Genomic DNA, 20,039 nt, shown 5'->3' with positions numbered 1-20,039 from the left:
ACTAATTGCACAGGAAAATCCATGGGATTTTTCTACCCCGGAAACATATTAAATATGTGGGGTTTGCAACACAAAATAACGCCACACAATAATGCGGGAGAAATAAACCTAGACACGGAAAATAATCTAACGGGCAATCCCTACACGCAAAAATACAAATGACAGCTCTAAAATACATGGAAAATAGCTCCCTAGAGCATGGACATTTATCCTACGTCATACGAACAACCCGGACACGCGCGAAAAATAACTACGGATCGGAACCTATTGTAACAGCACGCAAAACAAAGCATTAGGCACCCTAAACGGCATTAAATAAATATGCAAGTTTCAAAATCATATTCTACGAGAAATTCTACACCAAATCGATATAAAGATCACCTCGATCCGACTAACGGAACTAAAAATACGGGCGTTTAAAATCTAGTGGTTCCCCGAAAAAGATAAAACTGAAAACCTAATACAATACTAACGGGCCGAATCTCTAATGGGTTCAACACGGCGCGAGCACAACTTAATTACACAGCGCTCAGGCACGACTAGAGGGGCTCGCAGGAGAGCTCACATTGGGCTTGATGGGCCGACCGGTGGAGAGACTGGGCAGGCCGGCGGTGGTGGAGCTGGGTCGCGGAGCTGGACCGCCGAGCTGGGCCACGTGGCGCCGGTGCTGGCCGGCCCATGCGCTGGTTGGGGGCAGGGAGCGAGGCGGCGCTGGCCCTGTCGCCCTCCAGCTCGAGTGCAGCCATGGCGGCGGCAGGCCGTCGCACTGACGTGGGTGGCCCGGGCTCCCGGCGGGTCGAGGAAGGCGGGGGAAAGCGGCGCTGGATAGATCCGACCGTCGGGGTCGCGTTCCTGGCGGCGGCGGCTCGAGGCGACTCCTGGACGACAAGGTCGGCGCGCGCGGGATCTGGGGCTACGACGGCCGGAGGAGGCTCTGCGCGACGGCGGCTGTCGACGACGTGGGACGGGCCGGTCCTAGTGGGGGCTCCGGTGACTGGGGCTCGCCGGACGGCGCAGGTCGAGGCGGGAGACGGCCCGGGACGCCGCGACGCGAGGGGGCGGCTTGGCTTGCGGTGGCGCGCCGGCCAGTGCAGGCGGCGGCGGCTGCCTCGGGCCGAGATGGGATCGGGAGGGCCTGTCTCGGGCTCGCGGGCCCGGCGGCGCTGTTGGGAGAGAGGATCCGGCAGGATTAGGGTTAGGGGTGGTTTGGCACGGATTTCGAGGAGATATGAGAGGGGGCTGTCCGAAAACTAGAAGAGGTCTATATATAGGCAAACCGGGGGGCTCGGTTAACCGGAATTTCGTTCCGGATCCAACCGCGAGGTCGGATTCGGACGATTCCGAACGCCGGAACGGTTACGAGGCCGTGTAGAGGGGTTATCCGGAGACGAGAGGGAGAACGAGCGACGCGTCACGAATTTTAACAACACCGACAGACGTCCGACGAATAACCGAAGACGGTGCCGCTACGGTCGACCGTTCGGGTACCAATCGGTCTCCGATCGCGACGAAATTCGACAGGTGGCCTAGCTACATCTAATCGTGACCGCGTGCCAAGTCTCACCTCGATCAGAGAGAGTTTTAAACACACTTTAAAAATAGGGTTTCGACGGTGCCGCGGGCGCGTGGGAGTGCGGTCGGGCTCAGAACGGGCTACGACGCGAACCAGCAAATAACAACGGATGCAAGTTTTGAAAACGGGCGGCAACGGAGATGTCGATGCAATGCAGATGATGCGCATGATGCGATGATGATGCGGCAACTGAAAATACCCATACGACGAAAACGGAAAGAAAAGGGGAAGCTTCTGGAACGTCGGCATCGGGCTGTCACAACACTCCTACACTACAAGAGGATCTCGCCCCGAGATCCAAGAATGAAAGGGGGGAGAGGATGAGAAAGAACAAGAGGTAAAACTTAGTCGCTTCTTGACAAACGAGTGAAACCAACGATCCTTGAAGGTTGCAAGGAGATGAGGACTGATATGAGAAGGAAGCAAGAATTCACGGAAAATTTCGGCAGCACTTCGGTAGGAAAATGGGACAAAAATTCGACAAAAAGAGAGAATTAGAAAATATACATAACAAACAACTACATAGAGCAAGGGAACACCATGAACTTGAGAGAACACCAAGATAGACCCAAAAGAGCAATATCACAATGCCTCCGTAACAATAGAATAGGAACTAGCTCAAACGGAAGAAGAGAATGAAGATAGAATGACAACCACTATCTCCAATGAACTTGACAAACACCCTTGCAAGGAGAATTGAACGAAGTTGTTGGAAACAACAACGAAAAGAACAAGATAGAAGTGGGCTTACGAAGATCAACTCAACATATATGAGGTGACAACCAACCACTAAAAGGAACAAGGATAGCTGAAAGCAAAGATATCAAAACTTCTTACACCAAGAGGGTGCATTGAGAACTGGTATTAATGACAAGCACCATGATAGCATAATCCATAGAAAAAGCTTTAGGTGAAGTTCAAACCAAGATGACTCAACGACGAAATCATGAGTTGAGAATATCTCATGATCATAGAATTGATGGGTTTAATTATCTCATTCTTGAGAGGAAAAACTCTTCGAGGCTCCTACACTAACAAGAAGGCTATAATACCACCTCAAAGGATAAAGGAAGTACAAATGCACTGAAATGCAAGGGAAAGAATGCTTGAGGTTCTTCAACAAGAATCTTGAAGAACACTTTGAGAATGAATTGAAATCTTGATGAATCACCATGAAGGACCTCCGTATACAAATGAATGATGCAACGATATCAAGGTAGAAATGAATAAGATTAAAGGCCTGCAATGATATAGATGAAGCTTCACAAAGAGATACTGATGGACTTGGAACTTTGGAAAAGAAAGATAAGCACTTTAAGAAAACAATTGATATCAAGAGCCACTCCGGAAGAAGGATTGAAATCTCTTGGAAGAAGGAAGAACAAGAATAAGAATTATGTTATGCTCATCCTTCATCAAGTATAATTGATAACAAGCAACGGATCTAGCATACCACTTATTCCTCTTGAAAAGATTAAGGAGAGATATAAGCACCAACTAGAAGAAATCTTGAAAGAGGCCCCGGTGAGAGTTGAAATGAATGAGGCAACCCTGAATGACTGGAGATACATGAGAATGAAGAGATCACGAGCCACCTGAGAGAAAACTTGAACTAGGCACCGGATAACCGAGAGACGAACGAAGAGACAACAATTGAGAAGAATCGAGGATGAAAGCTGAAAGTTGAGAACGAAGAATCTTCTGAAATGATGGTCTTCGGAGGATCGAGAATAAAAACAACTCAGAAATGCACCGGATCGTAAGAAAAGGATACTCATGATTGACAACAATCAAGAAGATGGCACCAAGCTGAAATGATGAATCTCCAAGAGAATGAACCAAGATTGAGAGAAACACTCCTTCGGATAGCAAGCTGAGAATGATGACGAGAAACAACACCAAGAACTACTGAGACACTCCGGAATAATGAAGAATGCAAGGTTGAACCATATGAGAATTAATTCAAATAGGTCTTGGAGAAGGGGTATGGCTGATGAAATTCATACTTACGTCATAGATGAAAAGAATTAGAGATCTCCGAGAAAAAAAATTAGGAGAGCCAGGAAAGATCCTGGGAAAGAACCTGTGGGTTATGGGCCCACTCAAAGAAACCACCGTTTAGAAAAGATTGCAAGAAAGATTGATATTGCACCGGTATGAAGAGGACTAGATGAGGTTAGCACCTCGAAATAATAAAAAGAGTTGAAAACACGAAACTACTGAGATATCTTCAACACACCGGATAAAAAGGAGATGAATGAATAACAGGATAGGCTGATAAGAATCTCCAACATAGGAAGAATTACACGGATGAAAAGGATATGATGACACGGACAACTGAATTAAATTCACCGGATAAGAGAAAAGAACAGACAGCGGGAGCACAAAGAAAAGAAAACTCCTTGATGAAAATTGAATCACTAAGGAAAAAGGGCGGGAGGGCGGGGAAAAACAAAGACAACTGGGGACAGATGAGAGAACTCCGGAAAGAATTGAGAGAATGATCTGCAACAATTAGGGAGGATTGAATCCACTTGGAGAGAAACCCACTGGTTGAATGGAATTGATACGATGACTCCGGTTTAAAAGGAATTGCCATGACAATCGATAAAGCAAAAGAATTAATACTCTCACAAAAATATGAGAACACTTCTTAGAAAAGATCTGAAATCACCACTTGACATCGAAGCAACACGAATTACCATATTCAACAAAACAAAGGGTGCGGCTTATGAAACAAGCCAGAACAAACTCATGAGAAAGATTTCCGTTCGATATTTTCGTGGACAGGATCGCACGGGCACGATTTACAGTAGTCATCAAGTGCAAGGCAGTGCACCCGACATAGGAAGCGTCCCCGAGTCGTAGCAAGCTACAAGGACTCTTTAAGACACAACGTGTACGCACGATTTACAGTAGTCATCAAGTGCAAGGCAGTGCACCCGACATACGAAGCGTCCCCGAGTCGTAGCAAGCTACAAGGACTCTTTAAGACACAACGTGTACAGCTGTAAGTCGACCGTGAACAAACAAATCCACTAGATGTCGAACCCCAACCTAACATCATGCATTTGTTGGAAGATTGTCCTATAAGAAACTACTTGAATTCCCACCTATGAATTCCCGAAATATCTGGTCATGCAATCTGGTACACGGATACAAGGAGTAATATCACACAACTCCTATACTAACCCGTCACCTGTATCACATCCGTCAACACACGACCAGAATCTCGGACCTTCATCTACAACAGACCCTCGTGATCGCAACGATACAAAGTATGGCAGTACCCCCGAACAATCTGCACCAGTACTGGGGACATCGGGGTTATCTCGCCACTACTAGTATTGAAGGAATTACGAACATCCTTCGTTCTTAGATACTATGAAATCTGAATGATAACGAAGTGCTCGAGAATCCCCTGGAGCTCAACTCCCCGGAAGAATATCAAGTCAGACAGGAGGCACCAAGACAGAACTCCGTCACATCGGCATCATATAGATTCCAAGAATATCCGCGTGATCCTAAAATTTTTTTTGAGCGACAAGAGGAGTAGAGTACATTATTACGTCAAGATTCCTCACCAGAGCATAGAAGAGGAGAAAAAAGAATCCTACTCTCCGATATATAACTAAGACTCAAATAGTTTTTCACTAGACTCGACTCGGCCAAGTTCGATCAATCAAGGGGGCTCCAAGGTCGGTCCTTGCTCTGATACCAACTTGTCACGTCCAAGATGCGACCCTATCCTCAATTTGGCACGAAGGTCTCATCAGGGATAGAAGCGCATCTCGTCGTGTCGCAAGAATGGATATCGTTACAAGTACATGTACTGAAAGGATGAATTATATAAAGAATTGGCTTACACTCGCCACAAGCTACATCAGAGTCACATCAGTACATTACATAAACATCAAGAGTAAGAGCAGGGTCCGACTACGGACGAAAACAAACGACAAAAGAAGAACGACGTCCACCCTTGCTATCCCAGGCTGCCGGCCTGGAACCCATCCTAGATCAAAGAAGAAGAATAAGAAGAAGAAGCAACTCCAAATGAACAATCATCGCGCTCGCGTCAAGTAACCTTTACCTGAACCTGAAACTGGTGTTGTAGTAATCTGTGAGCCACAGGGGACTCAGCAATCTCATTTCCAAAGGTATCAAGACTAGCAAAGCTTAATGGGTGAGGCATGGTTAAGTGGTGAGGTTGGAGCAGCGGCTAAGCATATATTTGGAGGCTAAACTTACGAGTACAAGAAATAAGAGGGGGAAGATCTACGCATAGCGGACGTCACTACAGATGATCAAAAGAATGATCCTGAACACCTACCTACGTCAGACATAACCCCACCGTGTCCTCGATCGGAGAAGGAACTCACGAAAGAGGCAGTCACGGTTACGCACACAGTTGTCAAGTTTTAATTAAGTTACTTCAAGTTATCTAGAACCAGTGTTAAACAAAGTATCCACGTTGCCACATAACCGCGGGCACGGCTTTCCGAAAAGATTTAACCCTGCAGGGGTGCTCCAACTAGTCCATCACAAATTACCACAAGCCGCATAGAAATCCTCAATCACAAAGCTCGCGATCTCGTCGGATTCCCTAATGGAAAACCTCAACTCTGGGATTACCCAAAGCTTCACCGGAATCCCGATGCACAAGATATCTCGTCAAAGGTAAAACTAATCCAGCAAGGCCGCCCGGCGTGTCGACAATCCCGATAGGAGCCGCGTATCTCGTTCTCAGGACACGACGGATAAGCACAGCGTACGGTGGCCTGATAGAAATCTCCCGAGTTGCCCCGGGTTGGCCCCGCAAACGACTCTAGTTTTGGACCAGCACCAACAGCACTGGCCCCCTGTATTATGTAGAATTACTCCTCGGGTAGCGCTAACTCCCTATGCATTTCAATATTATCAAGTTATTATGTTGGGCAAATGTAGTACCAAAGTTGGGCCTTGCCAGACCAGCCTTAATCTAAAACGAATTATCAAGGGGGTCCCCATAACAACCCCGATCGTGTTAGGAGCGCTCAATTATGGAACATAACACCGGTAGCCGAAACTAAGGGGGCAAAGGTGGAACAAAACACCAGGCTAGAAAGGCCGAGCCTTCCACCTTTTACCAAGTATATAGGTGCATTAAGTTAAATAGCATTTAATATGGTGATATGAAAAGGAACCCATGTTATCACATGGAAGCATCTACACCTGCAACTAGCAATGCTATCAACAGGGTTAAGCAAGCAGTAACATAGCCAATCCGTGGTTTGCTAGGTTGAACAGGTTGAAGGTATCATGGCATTGTTGAGAGGCTGATAATTAACATGTGGTAGGCAACGAGACATAATCGGTAGAAGCGGTAAAACTAGCATGGAAATGATAGTAATGGTATGTAGGGAAATGGTCATCTTGCCTGAGATCCCGCTTGGAAGAAGAATGCCTCCGTGAAGCAGATGAACCGACGTAGTCGAACGGGTCCTCACAATCCGGCACGATGCGGAACTCTATCGAGACGAGCAAACCGGAAACAAGAATCAACACACGATATTCACCACACGATGCACAACACATATGATGCATGAGCTTGAATACATGCAAGTCACGGCATGACAAATCACACAATCATACCTACTCATTAAGTGAAGTTCAATATGCAACGAGTTGCATATTGACGAAACTCCACGTTCATTTATTTAGTTCTATCCCGATTAAATACACGGCAAGATTAAATGTGGTTAAACATGCAAGAGGTGAAGCGGAAATTAAACTACCTATCTAGGCATTTTAAATGAGGTCGGAAATGACATATAGCACCTCCGAAACGACCTCACATGGTAATTTACAATTATGTCCAGATCTGAATTAATACCTTTAATTGATTGTTAAACAGCAAAACAAATAGGTTCATGTGATTCTACGCGTCAAGGCAAGCAACCTACACGTAAAGAACATCTCCAACGGAGCTACGGATCAAAAGATGCAAGCACCGCAAGATATGATGGCATGAATGCAAAATGTGTGCAACGGCGGACACGAGCACTTCAAAACATGCCTACAGCAAAAGAAAATGAAACTACACAAGATTCTAAGCAAGTTTCATGCAGGACACGATCAAATCGGAGCTACGGTTCGAAAACTACGAGCAAAACAAGAAAACACTACAATCTGCCAAAATCAGCCTCATAGCATTTTCTACGCCTCACAACTTCGGCTACACAACTCCGATAAGCTCAAGCAAGGCATGGCACGGAAGAGGGCAAGAAGCACTACTACAAACAACTAACAACAACTAGCATGGCAGCAAGGAGCACTAGGAAAAGAAGACACAAAACGGCATCTCACGCACTATTTCAGACTTAGTGAAAATATCACCTCCTGAAAGTACAGTTTTCAGCCGAAAGCAATATTGACAGCAGAAAAACCTATAGCTACAGGTCTCCAAATGGCATGAAACTTAACAGCATGCTAGAGAAACATAAGGGGTACAACTAACTCCATTGGACCAACCTCAAAAGAGCTACAGATCACAAGCTAGAAGCAAAACAAAACAGCAACAAAATAAAAACAGATCCCAGACTTAGAAATATTTCAGCTCCTCTAAACCAGCACTATTTCTAGCAACTTGAGAGCAAGCAAACAACACCTATACATGCATTTCTATTGCGACTAAAAATACCAGGGGCTAAACAAAACATCCAAGATGAACTCTCTAGTTGACAACTAATTCAAACGAGGCACGGGATAAATTCTACGACTTATACAAAAGGTCTTCACGGCCAAATATCTCGCAAACTAACTTCCTCAAAAGCTAAAACTAATTGCACAGGAAAATCCATGGGATTTTTCTACCCCGGAAACATATTAAATATGTGGGGTTTGCAACACAAAATAACGCCACACAATAATGCGGGATAAATAAACCTAGACACGGAAAATAATCTAACGGGCAATCCCTACACGCAAAAATACAAATGACAGCTCTAAAATACATGGAAAATAGCTCCCTAGAGCATGGACATTTATCCTACGTCATACGAACAACCCGGACACGCGCGAAAAATAACTACGGATCGGAACCTATTGTAACATCACGCAAAACAAAGCATTAGGAACCCTAAACGGCATTAAATAAATATGCAAGTTTCAAAATCATATTCTACGAGAAATTCTACACCAAATCGATATAAAGATCACCTCGATCCGACTAACGGAACTAAAAATACGGGCGTTTAAAATCTAGTGGTTCCGTGAAAAAGATAAAACTGAAAACCTAATACAATACTAACGGGCCGAATCTCTAATGGGTTCAACACGGCGCGAGCACAACTTAATTACAGAGCGCTCGGGCACGACTAGAGGGGCTCGTAGGAGAGCTCACATTGGGCTTGATGGGCCGACCGGTGGAGAGACTGGGCAGGCCGGCGGTGGTGGAGCTGGGTCGCGGAGCTGGACCGCCGAGCTGGGCCACGTGGCGCCGGTGCTGGCCGGCCCATGCGCTGGTTGGGGGCAGGGAGCGGGGCGGCGCTGGCCCTGTCGCCCTCCAGCTCGAGTGCGGCCATGGCGGCAGCAGGCCGTCGCACTGACGTGGGTGGCCCGGGCTCCCGGCGGGTCGAGGAATGCGGGGGAAAGCGGCGCTGGATAGATCCGACCGTCGGGGTCGCGTTCCTGGCGGCGGCGGCTCGAGGCGACTCCTGGACGACGAGGTCGGCGCGCGCGGGATCTGGGGCTACGACGGCCGGAGGAGGCTCTGCGCGGCGGCGGCTGTCGACGACGTGGGACGGGCCGGTCCTAGCGGGGGCTCCGACGACTGGGGCTCGCCGGATGGCGCAGGTCGAGGCGGGAGACGGCCCGGGACGCCGCGACGCGAGGGGGCGGCTTGGCTTGCGGTGGCGCGCCGGCCAGTGCAGGCGACGACGGCTGCCTCGGGCCGAGATGGGCTCGGGAGGGCCTGTCTCGGGCTCGCGGGCCCGGCGACGCTGGTGGGAGAGAGGATCCGGCAGAATTAGGGTTAGGGGTGGTTTGGCACGGATTTCGAGGAGATATGAGAGGGGGCTGTCCGAAAACTAGAAGAGGTCTATATATAGGTAAACCGGGGGGCTCGGTTAACCGGAATTTCGTTCCGGATCCAACCGCGAGGTCGGATTCGGACGATTCCGAACGCCGGAACGGTTACGAGGCCGTGTAGAGGGGTTATCCGGAGACGAGAGGGAGAACGGGCGACGCGGCACGAATTTTAACAACACCGACAGACGTCCAACGAATAACCGAAGACGGTGCCGCTACGGTCGACCGTTCGGGTACCAGTCGGTCTCCGATCGCGACGAAATTCGACAGGCGGCCTAGCTACATCTAGCCGCGACCGCATGCCAAGTCTCACCTCGATCAGAGAGAGTTTTAAACACACTTTAAAAACAGGGTTTCGACGGTGCCGCGGGCGCGTGCGAGTGCGGTCGGGCTCAGAACGGGCAACGACGCGAACCGGCAAATAACAACGGATGCAAGTTTTGAAAACGAGCGGCAACGGAGATGCCGATGCAATGCAGATGATGCGCATGATGCGATGATGATGCGGCAACTGAAAATACCCATACGACGAAAACGGAAAGAAAAGGGGAAGCTTCTGAAACGTCGGCATCGGGCTGTCACAGTCGTGGACAAGACGGCGGCGAGCGTGGCGGTGAACAACTGCTGCTGACGGCGGCGCAGTGGGCAGCACGGGAGCGTCGACACGGCGGCGCTCGGGACGACGACGATCAGAGGAGCGAGGCGTGGGGCAGCGGAAGAGGACGGCGAGGTCGCTGCTACAACTACGGCTAGAGGGGGCATTTCAAGCGCGACTGCACCCGGCCGAAGAAGGAGGCAGCGACGGCGAAGCAGGCGCTGCTGGCGGACGTCGTCGGAGTGGAGGACGACGGGCTCCTCTGAGCCGCGGCTTAGGGGGTGTGTGTTGGCAATAAGCCACGGCGACCACGTCGGATGCGCGTGCGTGCGTGGGACGCGTCAGGCCCATGGCGAGCGTGTGTGCGTTGGTTAGACGGACGCGTGGGGTGTGGCCGAGCCGTGGAACCAGCTGCGTTCCGTTGGCGTGCGTGCGCGGCGGGCGGCGAGTCTCCAGGAGATCGCGTACGTGCGCGTAGAGCTCGGCGGCGGGCGTTGCGTGGGTGCTGCGTCCAGCTGCATGCATGCGCGTGTATAAATCCCGTCTGTTGTAGCTCGCTGTGCAAAGAGTTGGTGCTCAAGGAAAAACAATACGTCGTTCGTGCGGCGAGTGGCGTACGTGCGCCAGAAAAATACTTGTCTTTGTGCCCTTCTTCCACTCTGAGGGAGAAGGCCGCGGCAACATTAGATTCTAATTTTAACACTTGAATTAACTTAAACTAATTCTAACTTTAAATGTGTTTGGATAGGAGGATTAGATGGACAATAAATGCTCTTTCTCAATCATTTGGCTACTTTGGACCTCCCTCTTTCCGTGGACCCCACCTATTCTGACAAAAAACACTTCTTAGATGGTTAGAGTTTTTGGGTGGGTTAGATGCATCTAACCAACTCTAACTACCTGTTTGAATCTTTGAGGGTTAGATGAGTCCAATTTAACCCACTCTACTCTAACCTGTTTGAATCTTTGAGTGCGGTTATGCACTTAGATCATGTACGGTCTTTTGAATGAATAAATTGCCTTAGGGCCGTATTTAAAAAAAAACCACGGCCACTAGTCCATCTTCACGAAATACTCTTCCAGAGCACATAATCACATATTTACAGGAGGAAATGCTGCAAGTATCTGAGCCCCTCGTCTACGCTCACGTACCTACAATCCAACAACACCCCGAGCCTCACCTTCTCCACCAGCCTCTCCTCTCCGCTCACCTCGACCACGACCTCCGCCTCCAGCTTCCCGCCGCCGCATCCCGGCGCCGGCAGCCCCTCCGTGGCCCACGCCTCCCCCCTCACGCCACTGCCGAGCGCTCCGGCCCTGGACGCCTTTACCTTGGCGTCCATCATCACGATCGCCGCAGGCGCGACCCCGAGCCCCGTCCGAACAGCCGTCCACCGGACGCTCCAGTGCTCGCCTGGCCCAGCCACCGCATTCCGGTCAGTCACGTCCACCGCGAACTGGAAGACGCCGCCGGGGGCCTTCTTGACGCCGGCGTCGGATGCATTGACGGCGAACGAGAGCGTGTTCTTTCCGCCGGCCGCGAAGAGGTCGACCGCGAAGACGACGTCGGTGAGGGCGAGGCGAGGCGCTGGGAGCGAGCGGCCGCGGGAGGCGGCGGCGTGGAACAGCGCGAAGAGGCCGCGGTGCGGGGAGGGGCGTCGATCGCCGGGATTGACGCTGCTGCCAGACAAGGGGAGGAGGCCGACGGCGGAGGGGTAGTGGCAGCGGCAGAGACGCTCCCAGAGGTGGTCGGCGGAGAAGGCGGCGTGCCAGGAGGTGGAGACGCAGGAAGCCGCGGCGAGGGACGCCGCGTCCAGGAAGTTGGCCACGAGGGAGAGCGCCTCCCACGGAGGAGGTCGGAAAGGCGCCGGCCGTGGCGGCATTGCCGTCGCTCCGTCGTCGCGCATGTGTTCTCTGATCTCGTTATCGTTGTGGAGTTTCGGGTTGGAGACCGGTCCGTGCAAGACAGTCCGCGCTCGAGCGGTTATATATCGAGCGGGGCGCGCACACGATTCAGGGAGTACTCCGATTCAGGAGAGGGGGAGAGTTCCAGAGTTTGCTATTGGGGGAAGACGCTGCCACGCTGGGCGGTGCGTGGGCGCGAGCGGAGCACACGTGGTCGGGGAGGAATGCTGTGGCGAGGAGTGAGCATGGCGCGTGGCCAGCGAGGGACAGAGCGTGCCGAGACGACCTCGAGCAGGGCGCGCGGCCGCAAGGGACACACGGCGGTCATCTACCTGGAAGCGGCTCCTGTGCCGTTCGCTGTGCCGTTGGGCCACTCAGGTTCCAACGGGTCCACATGTCAGTGGTGAAACGGCAGGATGCCGTACGTGAGACGATTCTTTCATTTTTACCGGTGCTAGTAGCTATCCGTGGCCTTGTCACCAATGGGGTTGTCACCAATGGGGTGTTTGTGAGTTAATCACGTTTCCCTATACACGTAGGATTAGGAAAGAAAGTTAAATCAAATCATAGTAGTATTAGGATACCTAGTCCTAGTGTATTTCCATAGTTTCTTATGGACGTGTATAAAAGACACCCTAGGGGTGTTGCTTGTAACACCAGAAAAAACAAAAAGCAATACAAAACAAAGGCTCGATACGTGTCTTTAGCCATCAAAGCCATCGATCAGTTTTATTCGTGTCGCTAGTTACACAAGTTTCGTAAAGTAGCCGGCTGAAGCAAGAATCGCGTAGGCACGCCTTTACGGCTGCATACGCACATTCAAAAGCCAACAATTGGTATCAGAGCCTCGACGATCTACGATCTACGATGACGGACAACGACGCTGAGTCGGTCAAGTCCGGCAAGGGCGGTGCCAAGGCGAACAAGAACGGCGACAAGGTGAAGAAGGGCGTCAAGTCAGCAACCAGTGGTGGAGGAACGGGCGGCGCCAACATCCACGCGCATCACAACATCCCCATCCAGTACCCGATGCTCACCGACGCCAACTACGGCGTGTGGGCGATGAAGATGGAGATTATTCTCCGAACCCTTCGAGTGTGGAAGGCAATCACGGACGACGACGTCGATGACGAGTCCGACGAAGGTGCCATGACCGCCATAGCCCAGTCCGTGCCAGATTCCGTGCTAATGACATTGGCGGAGTTCGAGACGGCAAGAGAGGCGTGTAACACACTCAAGGAGATGAGGATCGGAGAAGATCGCGTCACCAAGGCTCGGGCACAAGTGCTGAAGCGCCAATTTCACAAGTTGCAGATGGAGGAAACTGAATCGGTGAACGACTATGCCATGTGTCTTACTACTTTGGTGGGAGAGATCCGCGCGCTTGGTGCAAAGCTCGATGAGACCGAGATTGTGGAGAAAGTTTTCAGTTCGGTGACTGATAAATTCACGTACATCATCGGCACGCTTGAGTAGCTTTACGACATCGACGACATGACCATAACGGAGGCGATCGGACGCCTGCGGACATGAGAAGAGAATGCTCGTGGCTGTCGGAAAGGCAAAGGAGGAGGTAGTGACCAACTCATGTACTCACGCGCAGATTGGGAGGCCCCAAGTAGCAAAGGAAGGCGTGATGGTGGCGAAGGCTCAAGCAACGTGAAGCGCGACAGACAAACCGGAAAAGGCAAAGGAAAAGGCAAGCCACAAGGTCGTGGTAAGGCGGACCAATCTAAATGGCGGAAGCCACGGAACTTGGATTTATCCGAGGTTAAGTGCTATAACTGCAATGAGATGGATAACTTTGCAAAGGATTGTCCGAAGCCTAACAAGCGGGAGATCAAGGCAAATTTGGCAAAGCAGGAAGACGAAGGTCCAGGTTTTCTGATGGCCGAAGTTGTGATCTCGCTGAAACAGTGGTTGTGAAACCAAGCCGGAAGGTGCTACTTCATGAGAAGAATGTGACACCTAAGTTATCCGGGGATCACAACGTATCATGGTATCTCGACACTGGTGCCAGTAACCACATGACGAGATGCAAGGAGAAATTTCTCGAGCTGGAATATGATGTTGAAGGCTCAGTCAAGTTTGGTGATGGTTCAAATGTGGAGATTTGTGGGCAAGGATCTGTCCTCTTCGAGGGTCTCACAGGCAAACATCGCATACTCACCGGAGTGTACTACATCCCACGGCTTCGCAACAACATCATCTCTATCGGGAAGCTTGACGAGAATGGATGCAAGGTGGATATCGAGAACGGAGTGATGACGATCTTCGACAACCTCCGGAATGTGCTAACTCGTGTTAGTCGCACAGGGAACAGGCTCTCTATCCTCAACCTTGATCAATCTCAACCGGAGTGTTGGCTCGCCAAGAGTGATGATGATTCGTGGTTATGGCATGCAAGATTTGGACACGTTAACTTCCACGCCTTGAAGAAGATGTCAAAGATGGAGATGGTATTCGGGATGTCAGTTATCGACCATGTTGATCGAGTATGTGACGGGTGCTTGGTTGGAAAACAGCACCGCAGGCCGTTCCCTGCTGAGTCTACCTATCATGCAAGTGATGCACTGAAGCTGCTCCATGGTGATCTATGTGGCCCTATCACCCCGGCAACTCACGAGGAAATAAGTACTTCTTCCTTGTGGTAGATGACTACTCGAGATATATGTGGGTCGTTCTCCTACGATCTAAAGATGAGGCGTTTGAAGCGTTGAAGAAGCTGAAGGCTGTAACGGAGATGGAACACAAGTTGAAGGTTCGCGCTCTACGGACAGATCGCGGCGGGGAGTTTACGTCGAACGAGTTCAATGACTACTGCGAGAAGATTGGCATAAAAAGGTTCCTCACGGCACCTTACACGCCGCAGCAGAACGGGGTCGTTGAAAGGCGCAATCGAACCGTCGTTGACATGGCAAGGAGTTTACTCAAGAGCAAGAACCTGTCGGGGACTTTTTGGGAAGAAGCTGTCTCGACGGCGGTCTATCTTCTCAACCGGGCTCCAACGAAGGCGGTGATCGGCAAGACTCCGTATGAAGCAATTTAGGGACGTAAGCCGAATGTTGCTCATCTACGGACGTTCGGGTGCGTGGCACATGTGAAGACGATGGAGCCACATCTCTCAAAGCTTGCCGATCGTAGCACCAAGATGGTGTTCATCGGATACGAGAGGAGTTCTGGCACCAAGGCATACCGCTTCTATGATCCACAAACCAAGCGTCTACGGATTTCACGCGATGTCGTGTTTGAAGAAAACCAAGCATGGAATTGGAGCGCCGCAGCTGACGATGCTCCAAACGGTAACATATTCACGGTTGAATTTCCAACTGATGATGATGCAGGGGAGGATGTCCAGGTGGTTGGCAAGACGCCCAACCAAGGTGACCACAATGGTAGTGATCATCATGGTGTCGACACCGACGACAATGCGCATAGGTCGCAAGGAGATAGCGGCAACGACGCGCACGGCACGGGCAGAGATCTCGACGACAACATCGACAATGAGGCACATAGTGACGACGACAATCAAGATGATGGTCACGGTCACGGCGACTACGCTGACGACATAGATGTCGATGACACGCCCGGGTCTCAGGCATCTTCCTCAAGTGCATCAACACCGACACAATTTGTGTCACCTCCTTCGCAAGCCACAATGGACTCCTCAGGGCCTCGTCGCTACAAGACCCTCAAGAAAGTCTACAAGTACACAAAGCCAGTTACGGTCGAGTACTCTGGACTATGTCTGTTCGAAGTTGAGGAGCCGGCGAACTTTGTAGAGGCGAGCAAAAGTCCTAGCTGGACGCACACCATGGATGAGGAGATGAAGGCGATTGAGAGCAATGGCATGTGGACTTTGGTAACCCGACCTCCAAACCAAAAGGCGATAGGTTTGAAGTGGGTTTACAAGTTAAAGAAGGACACAGAGGGTGCCATTGTGAAGTACAAGGCAAGACTCGTTGCAAAGGGCTGCGTACAACGTCAAGGAGTTGACTATGATGAGGTGTTGCGCTGGTTGCTCGACTCGAGACGGTGAGAGTGCTCCTAGCTTTGGCAGCACAAGAGGATTGGAAGGTTCATCACATGGATGTTAAATCCGCTTTCCTCAATGGCGATCTCACAGAAGAAGTGTACGTAGAACAACCCCTCAGCTACGAGAAGAAAGACGGACAAGCGGAAGTTGACAAGCTCAAGAAGGCACTTTACGGGCTCATGCAAGCGCCAAGAGCTTGGAATTCAAAGTTAGACCAATGTATGGTCACACTCAGGTTTAAAAGATGTGCCCTCGATGATCCTAAGGACAGTCTACAAAGCACCGAAGAAGAGGTGAAGGTTGAAGACATGACCAAAAAGGAGTGTTGTCATCGAGCTACGGACGAGCCGACGACAGTAAAGAAGGTCCATAAAATGCTGCAAGGGACGACAAAGGCCATGCCGATGATAACAGTTATGAGAAGCAGCAATCGTGTTTGGGACCCAGGTCGGAAGTAAGGACATCATGATTAGGGGGTGAATGTGAGTTAATCATGTTTCCGTGTACACGTAGGATTAGGAAAGAAAGCCAAACCGAATCCTAGCAGTATTAGGATACCTAGTCCTAGTCTATTTCCATAGTCCCTTGTGGACGTGTATAAAAGGCACCCTAGGGTGTTGCTTGTAACACCAGAAAAAACGAAACGCAATACAAGGCAAAGGCTCGACACGGGCCTTTAGCCATCAAATCCATCGATAAGTTTTATTCGTGTCGCTAGTTACGCAAGTTCCGTCAAGTAGCCGGCCGAAGCAAGAATCGCGTAGGCACGCCTATACGGCTGCATACACACGTTCAAAAGCCAACATTGTTGTTATATGTAAAGTTATGCGATCAAATGTTTGTGTATATGAAAAATTTAGACGACTGCTATCAATCAGTCGGTTCGGGCGTGTTTGATTCACATCTTTGTTTGAGGGCATTTTGCATATTTGTTTCAGTTGGGTCTGATCAAACAAATACAAGTTAAAAATCAACATTTCATATAGTTTGGTTGCCTGCATTAAGCTTTCTGTATGAAAGAATCAATTAATCAGCACGTTATTTGGTTGCATGCGTCATTGTTGTTAAACAAGCAACATATTATTTGGTTGTAAACGGCTAAATATGTGATCACCACTTCTCACAAGTGGTGATGTTAGCACACACACACTGAACATTGTTTTGTCCTAGCTAGGAAACAAATGACAGTTTATCCTAGCTACTATCAAATGACAATACAAGTTATCAAGAGCCAACATGGCTGAATAAGGATAGTTCAACGGTGCTAAGTAATGTGCTTCCTCTTCCTCGCTTCTGCTGCTACCTCTTTCTTCTTCTTCCTCTTGTTCTTCTACTTCAGATCCTTGTCTGACCTCTGTTATGCAACATTGTGTGAGTTCACTCCAACCTTTTGTTCTTCCACGCTTCGTTGTCGAACATATCCACACCATGGCCAGAGTTGATCACCTCATCATGATGCAGCATGCAAGAACAAGCTTTATCTGGGTAGGGTAAGGATGGAATGGCTTGTGATCCAGAATCTTAAACCTGTTCTTCACATCTCCAAAGGCCCTTTCAACAATCACTCTAATACTGGAGTGTCTGAGGTTGAACAGTTCCGTAGGAGTCCTAGGATAGTTCCTACCAGCAAACTCGTTCAGATGGTACCTGATTTTTCTGAAGGGTGGAAGAACACGTGGCCAACATGCATAGCCAACATCTCCAAGGTAGAACTTGCCATCGGGGATGTTGATGCCATCATGATGACTCATGCTGTCACTGAGAATCTTAGCATCATGTGCTCAACCAGCCAGCACATATGTGAACTTCAGATCAAAGTCAACAACAGCTAGCACATTCTGGCTTGTGTAGTGCTTCCTCCCCCTATATGTTGCAGCTTGTGACCTCGGCACTTTGACAATGACATGGGTACCATCTATTTCTCCAATGCAATCCTGAAATGGCATTATAATATGTTGTTAGTCCATAGAAGAACAATAACAGCATATCAAGGCATGAACTACATATTGTATAAGTGCTCACCTTGAAGTACGGGTACCATCTTGGGCTAGTGCGAATCTTAGTAGGAGTTCGGTCGGTTGGTGACCTCATCATCTCTCCTCCGAGCTTCCCAATAGCATACAACACTTGCTTGAAGTACCTGGAGATGGTCCCCATTGATCTCCTGAAGGTGTTGTGTACAACCCTGAAGCTCTCGTTATGACCAACAACATGGAGGAACATGGCCACTTGCTCATCCACAGTGGTGTTGATGCTATCTTGTAGCAGCCCCCTGCTCCTAAACATATGCACAAGTCCGTTGAAAGGAGCTCTTTTCATGCTAAGCATCCACACAACCTCTGTGTCGTTGCAGTTGTTGATGCAGTTCAGATTGGCCATCCTCTCCTGATCCCGGATTAACATCGGACCATACCAGATGAGAGGTTTCTCATTCCGACGAACAACTCTCTTATGGACCAATAGGATCCAGGCCTGAACCACACCTACCCGCGATGCTGCCTGAACTAGAAGTTTCGTCCGTTCATTCAGAACCTAAGCCACATCCATGGTGCGATCAGGGCAGGCGCTATCGACCCTAAATGCTCCTATTGAACGACATATCACATAAAAGTGGAGGGGGGAGGTTAGCTTACCAGCTTCGGTGTCGGTGGAGACATGGCGAAGACAAGGATGGCCGGACGAAGACGAGGAAGAAGCGGAGAAGCAGCTGCCGCTACCTGGGAGTGGTGTTGCCGCTGCAGGTCAGATCTCAGTCACCACCGTCGTCGAAACCGCAGATCTAAGTCGCTACCGTCGCGAGTGTCAACAACAATAGAGGAAGGTTTGTCATAAAGCTAGAGGTGAGCGAGTAAATGGGGTGGTGAGGGTATATTTGGCGCCACCGCACCTAGGCCGATTTCCCCCTCCCGCCATCTCGGCCCGCTTCCCCTCTGCACCACGCCCTGTGTCGTTTCTTCATTTTCCTCCCGTCTCAGCCTGGCTCGCTGAACGGCCGATTCGGCCAATCTCAGCGAGCAAGGCTCTGGGGTGCTTTAAGTACCATGCAGATGCGAGCCAGGCTGGCCTGCAGGTAACCAATCGACCCATTTTCATCCCGCCCGGGTCTGGTTGGGTTGTATGCAGCCAACCAAACACGCCCTTGATAATTGTCGAAGATAAGCTGTTTTATCTGGCATACGATACACATTAGTCAGGTCGTTCAAATTTGTCACGTTTAACGCTGAAGACGCGAGGCAACTTTATGAGACGTCACATGGGCGACGGATCTACAAACTTTTTCATGTGTATTGCTTAGAACATGTATGACTACGAGGAACCAATCGACTACTAATAATAGTAGCCACGTTACGTGAATACGGTTAAAAAAACTACATGTCATTGCACCGATTCCTCTCACACATGACCATGCTGTAACCATCTGAGGCCAACATGGCTCTCGTTGCATAGCTTTAGTCGCCTCCCATGTTAATCACGTGTCTAACGGGTTGCATCCCAAGTCACACCGTGTCTTAACTTTCCCTCATCGAGAAGCCTGTCGTTTTATTCATTTTCTCATCCCATCTCAGATACGAGACAAGAGGAGGCGATCCAACAAGGAGTAAGAAAGATGATGTCACCTTTCCACCGCAACAATAATGTTGTAATCCATCCCATTGCATGATGCATGGTTGTTGCAAGAAGGAGGCCACTGTAGCACCATCGAAGTTGCGGGTAAGAAGTTGGGTGGTTGACCCGACATTGCAACATGGCTGATGCGTGGCAAATTGCAACTTGACCAATGTTGTGGCAGGTGGTAGATGTGTCGTTAGGTCTCGCGACTAATTCTTGAGCTACTCGAGCGCAACAATCCAACAATATGTGAC

At 49.7% G+C, this 20,039-nt stretch overlaps 1 protein-coding gene across 1 annotated transcript; it reads right to left on the bottom strand.

The window, feature by feature from the left end:
• Positions 1 to 11,319: 11,319 nt before the first annotated feature.
• Positions 11,320 to 12,181, bottom strand: LOC123440376 (probable F-box protein At5g04010). The gene has a single exon (XM_045116948.1). The coding sequence runs from the start codon at positions 12,140 to 12,142 to the stop codon at positions 11,336 to 11,338; it is 807 nt and encodes a 268-aa protein (XP_044972883.1). The 5' UTR covers positions 12,143 to 12,181; the 3' UTR covers positions 11,320 to 11,335.
• Between the last annotated feature and the right edge of the window lie 7,858 nt (positions 12,182 to 20,039).

Source organism: Hordeum vulgare, chromosome 3H, assembly GCF_904849725.1.
Source record: "Hordeum vulgare subsp. vulgare chromosome 3H, MorexV3_pseudomolecules_assembly, whole genome shotgun sequence".
Classification (NCBI taxonomy): Eukaryota; Viridiplantae; Streptophyta; class Magnoliopsida; order Poales; family Poaceae; genus Hordeum; species Hordeum vulgare.
This window is presented reverse-complemented; position numbering and strand designations above follow the sequence as displayed.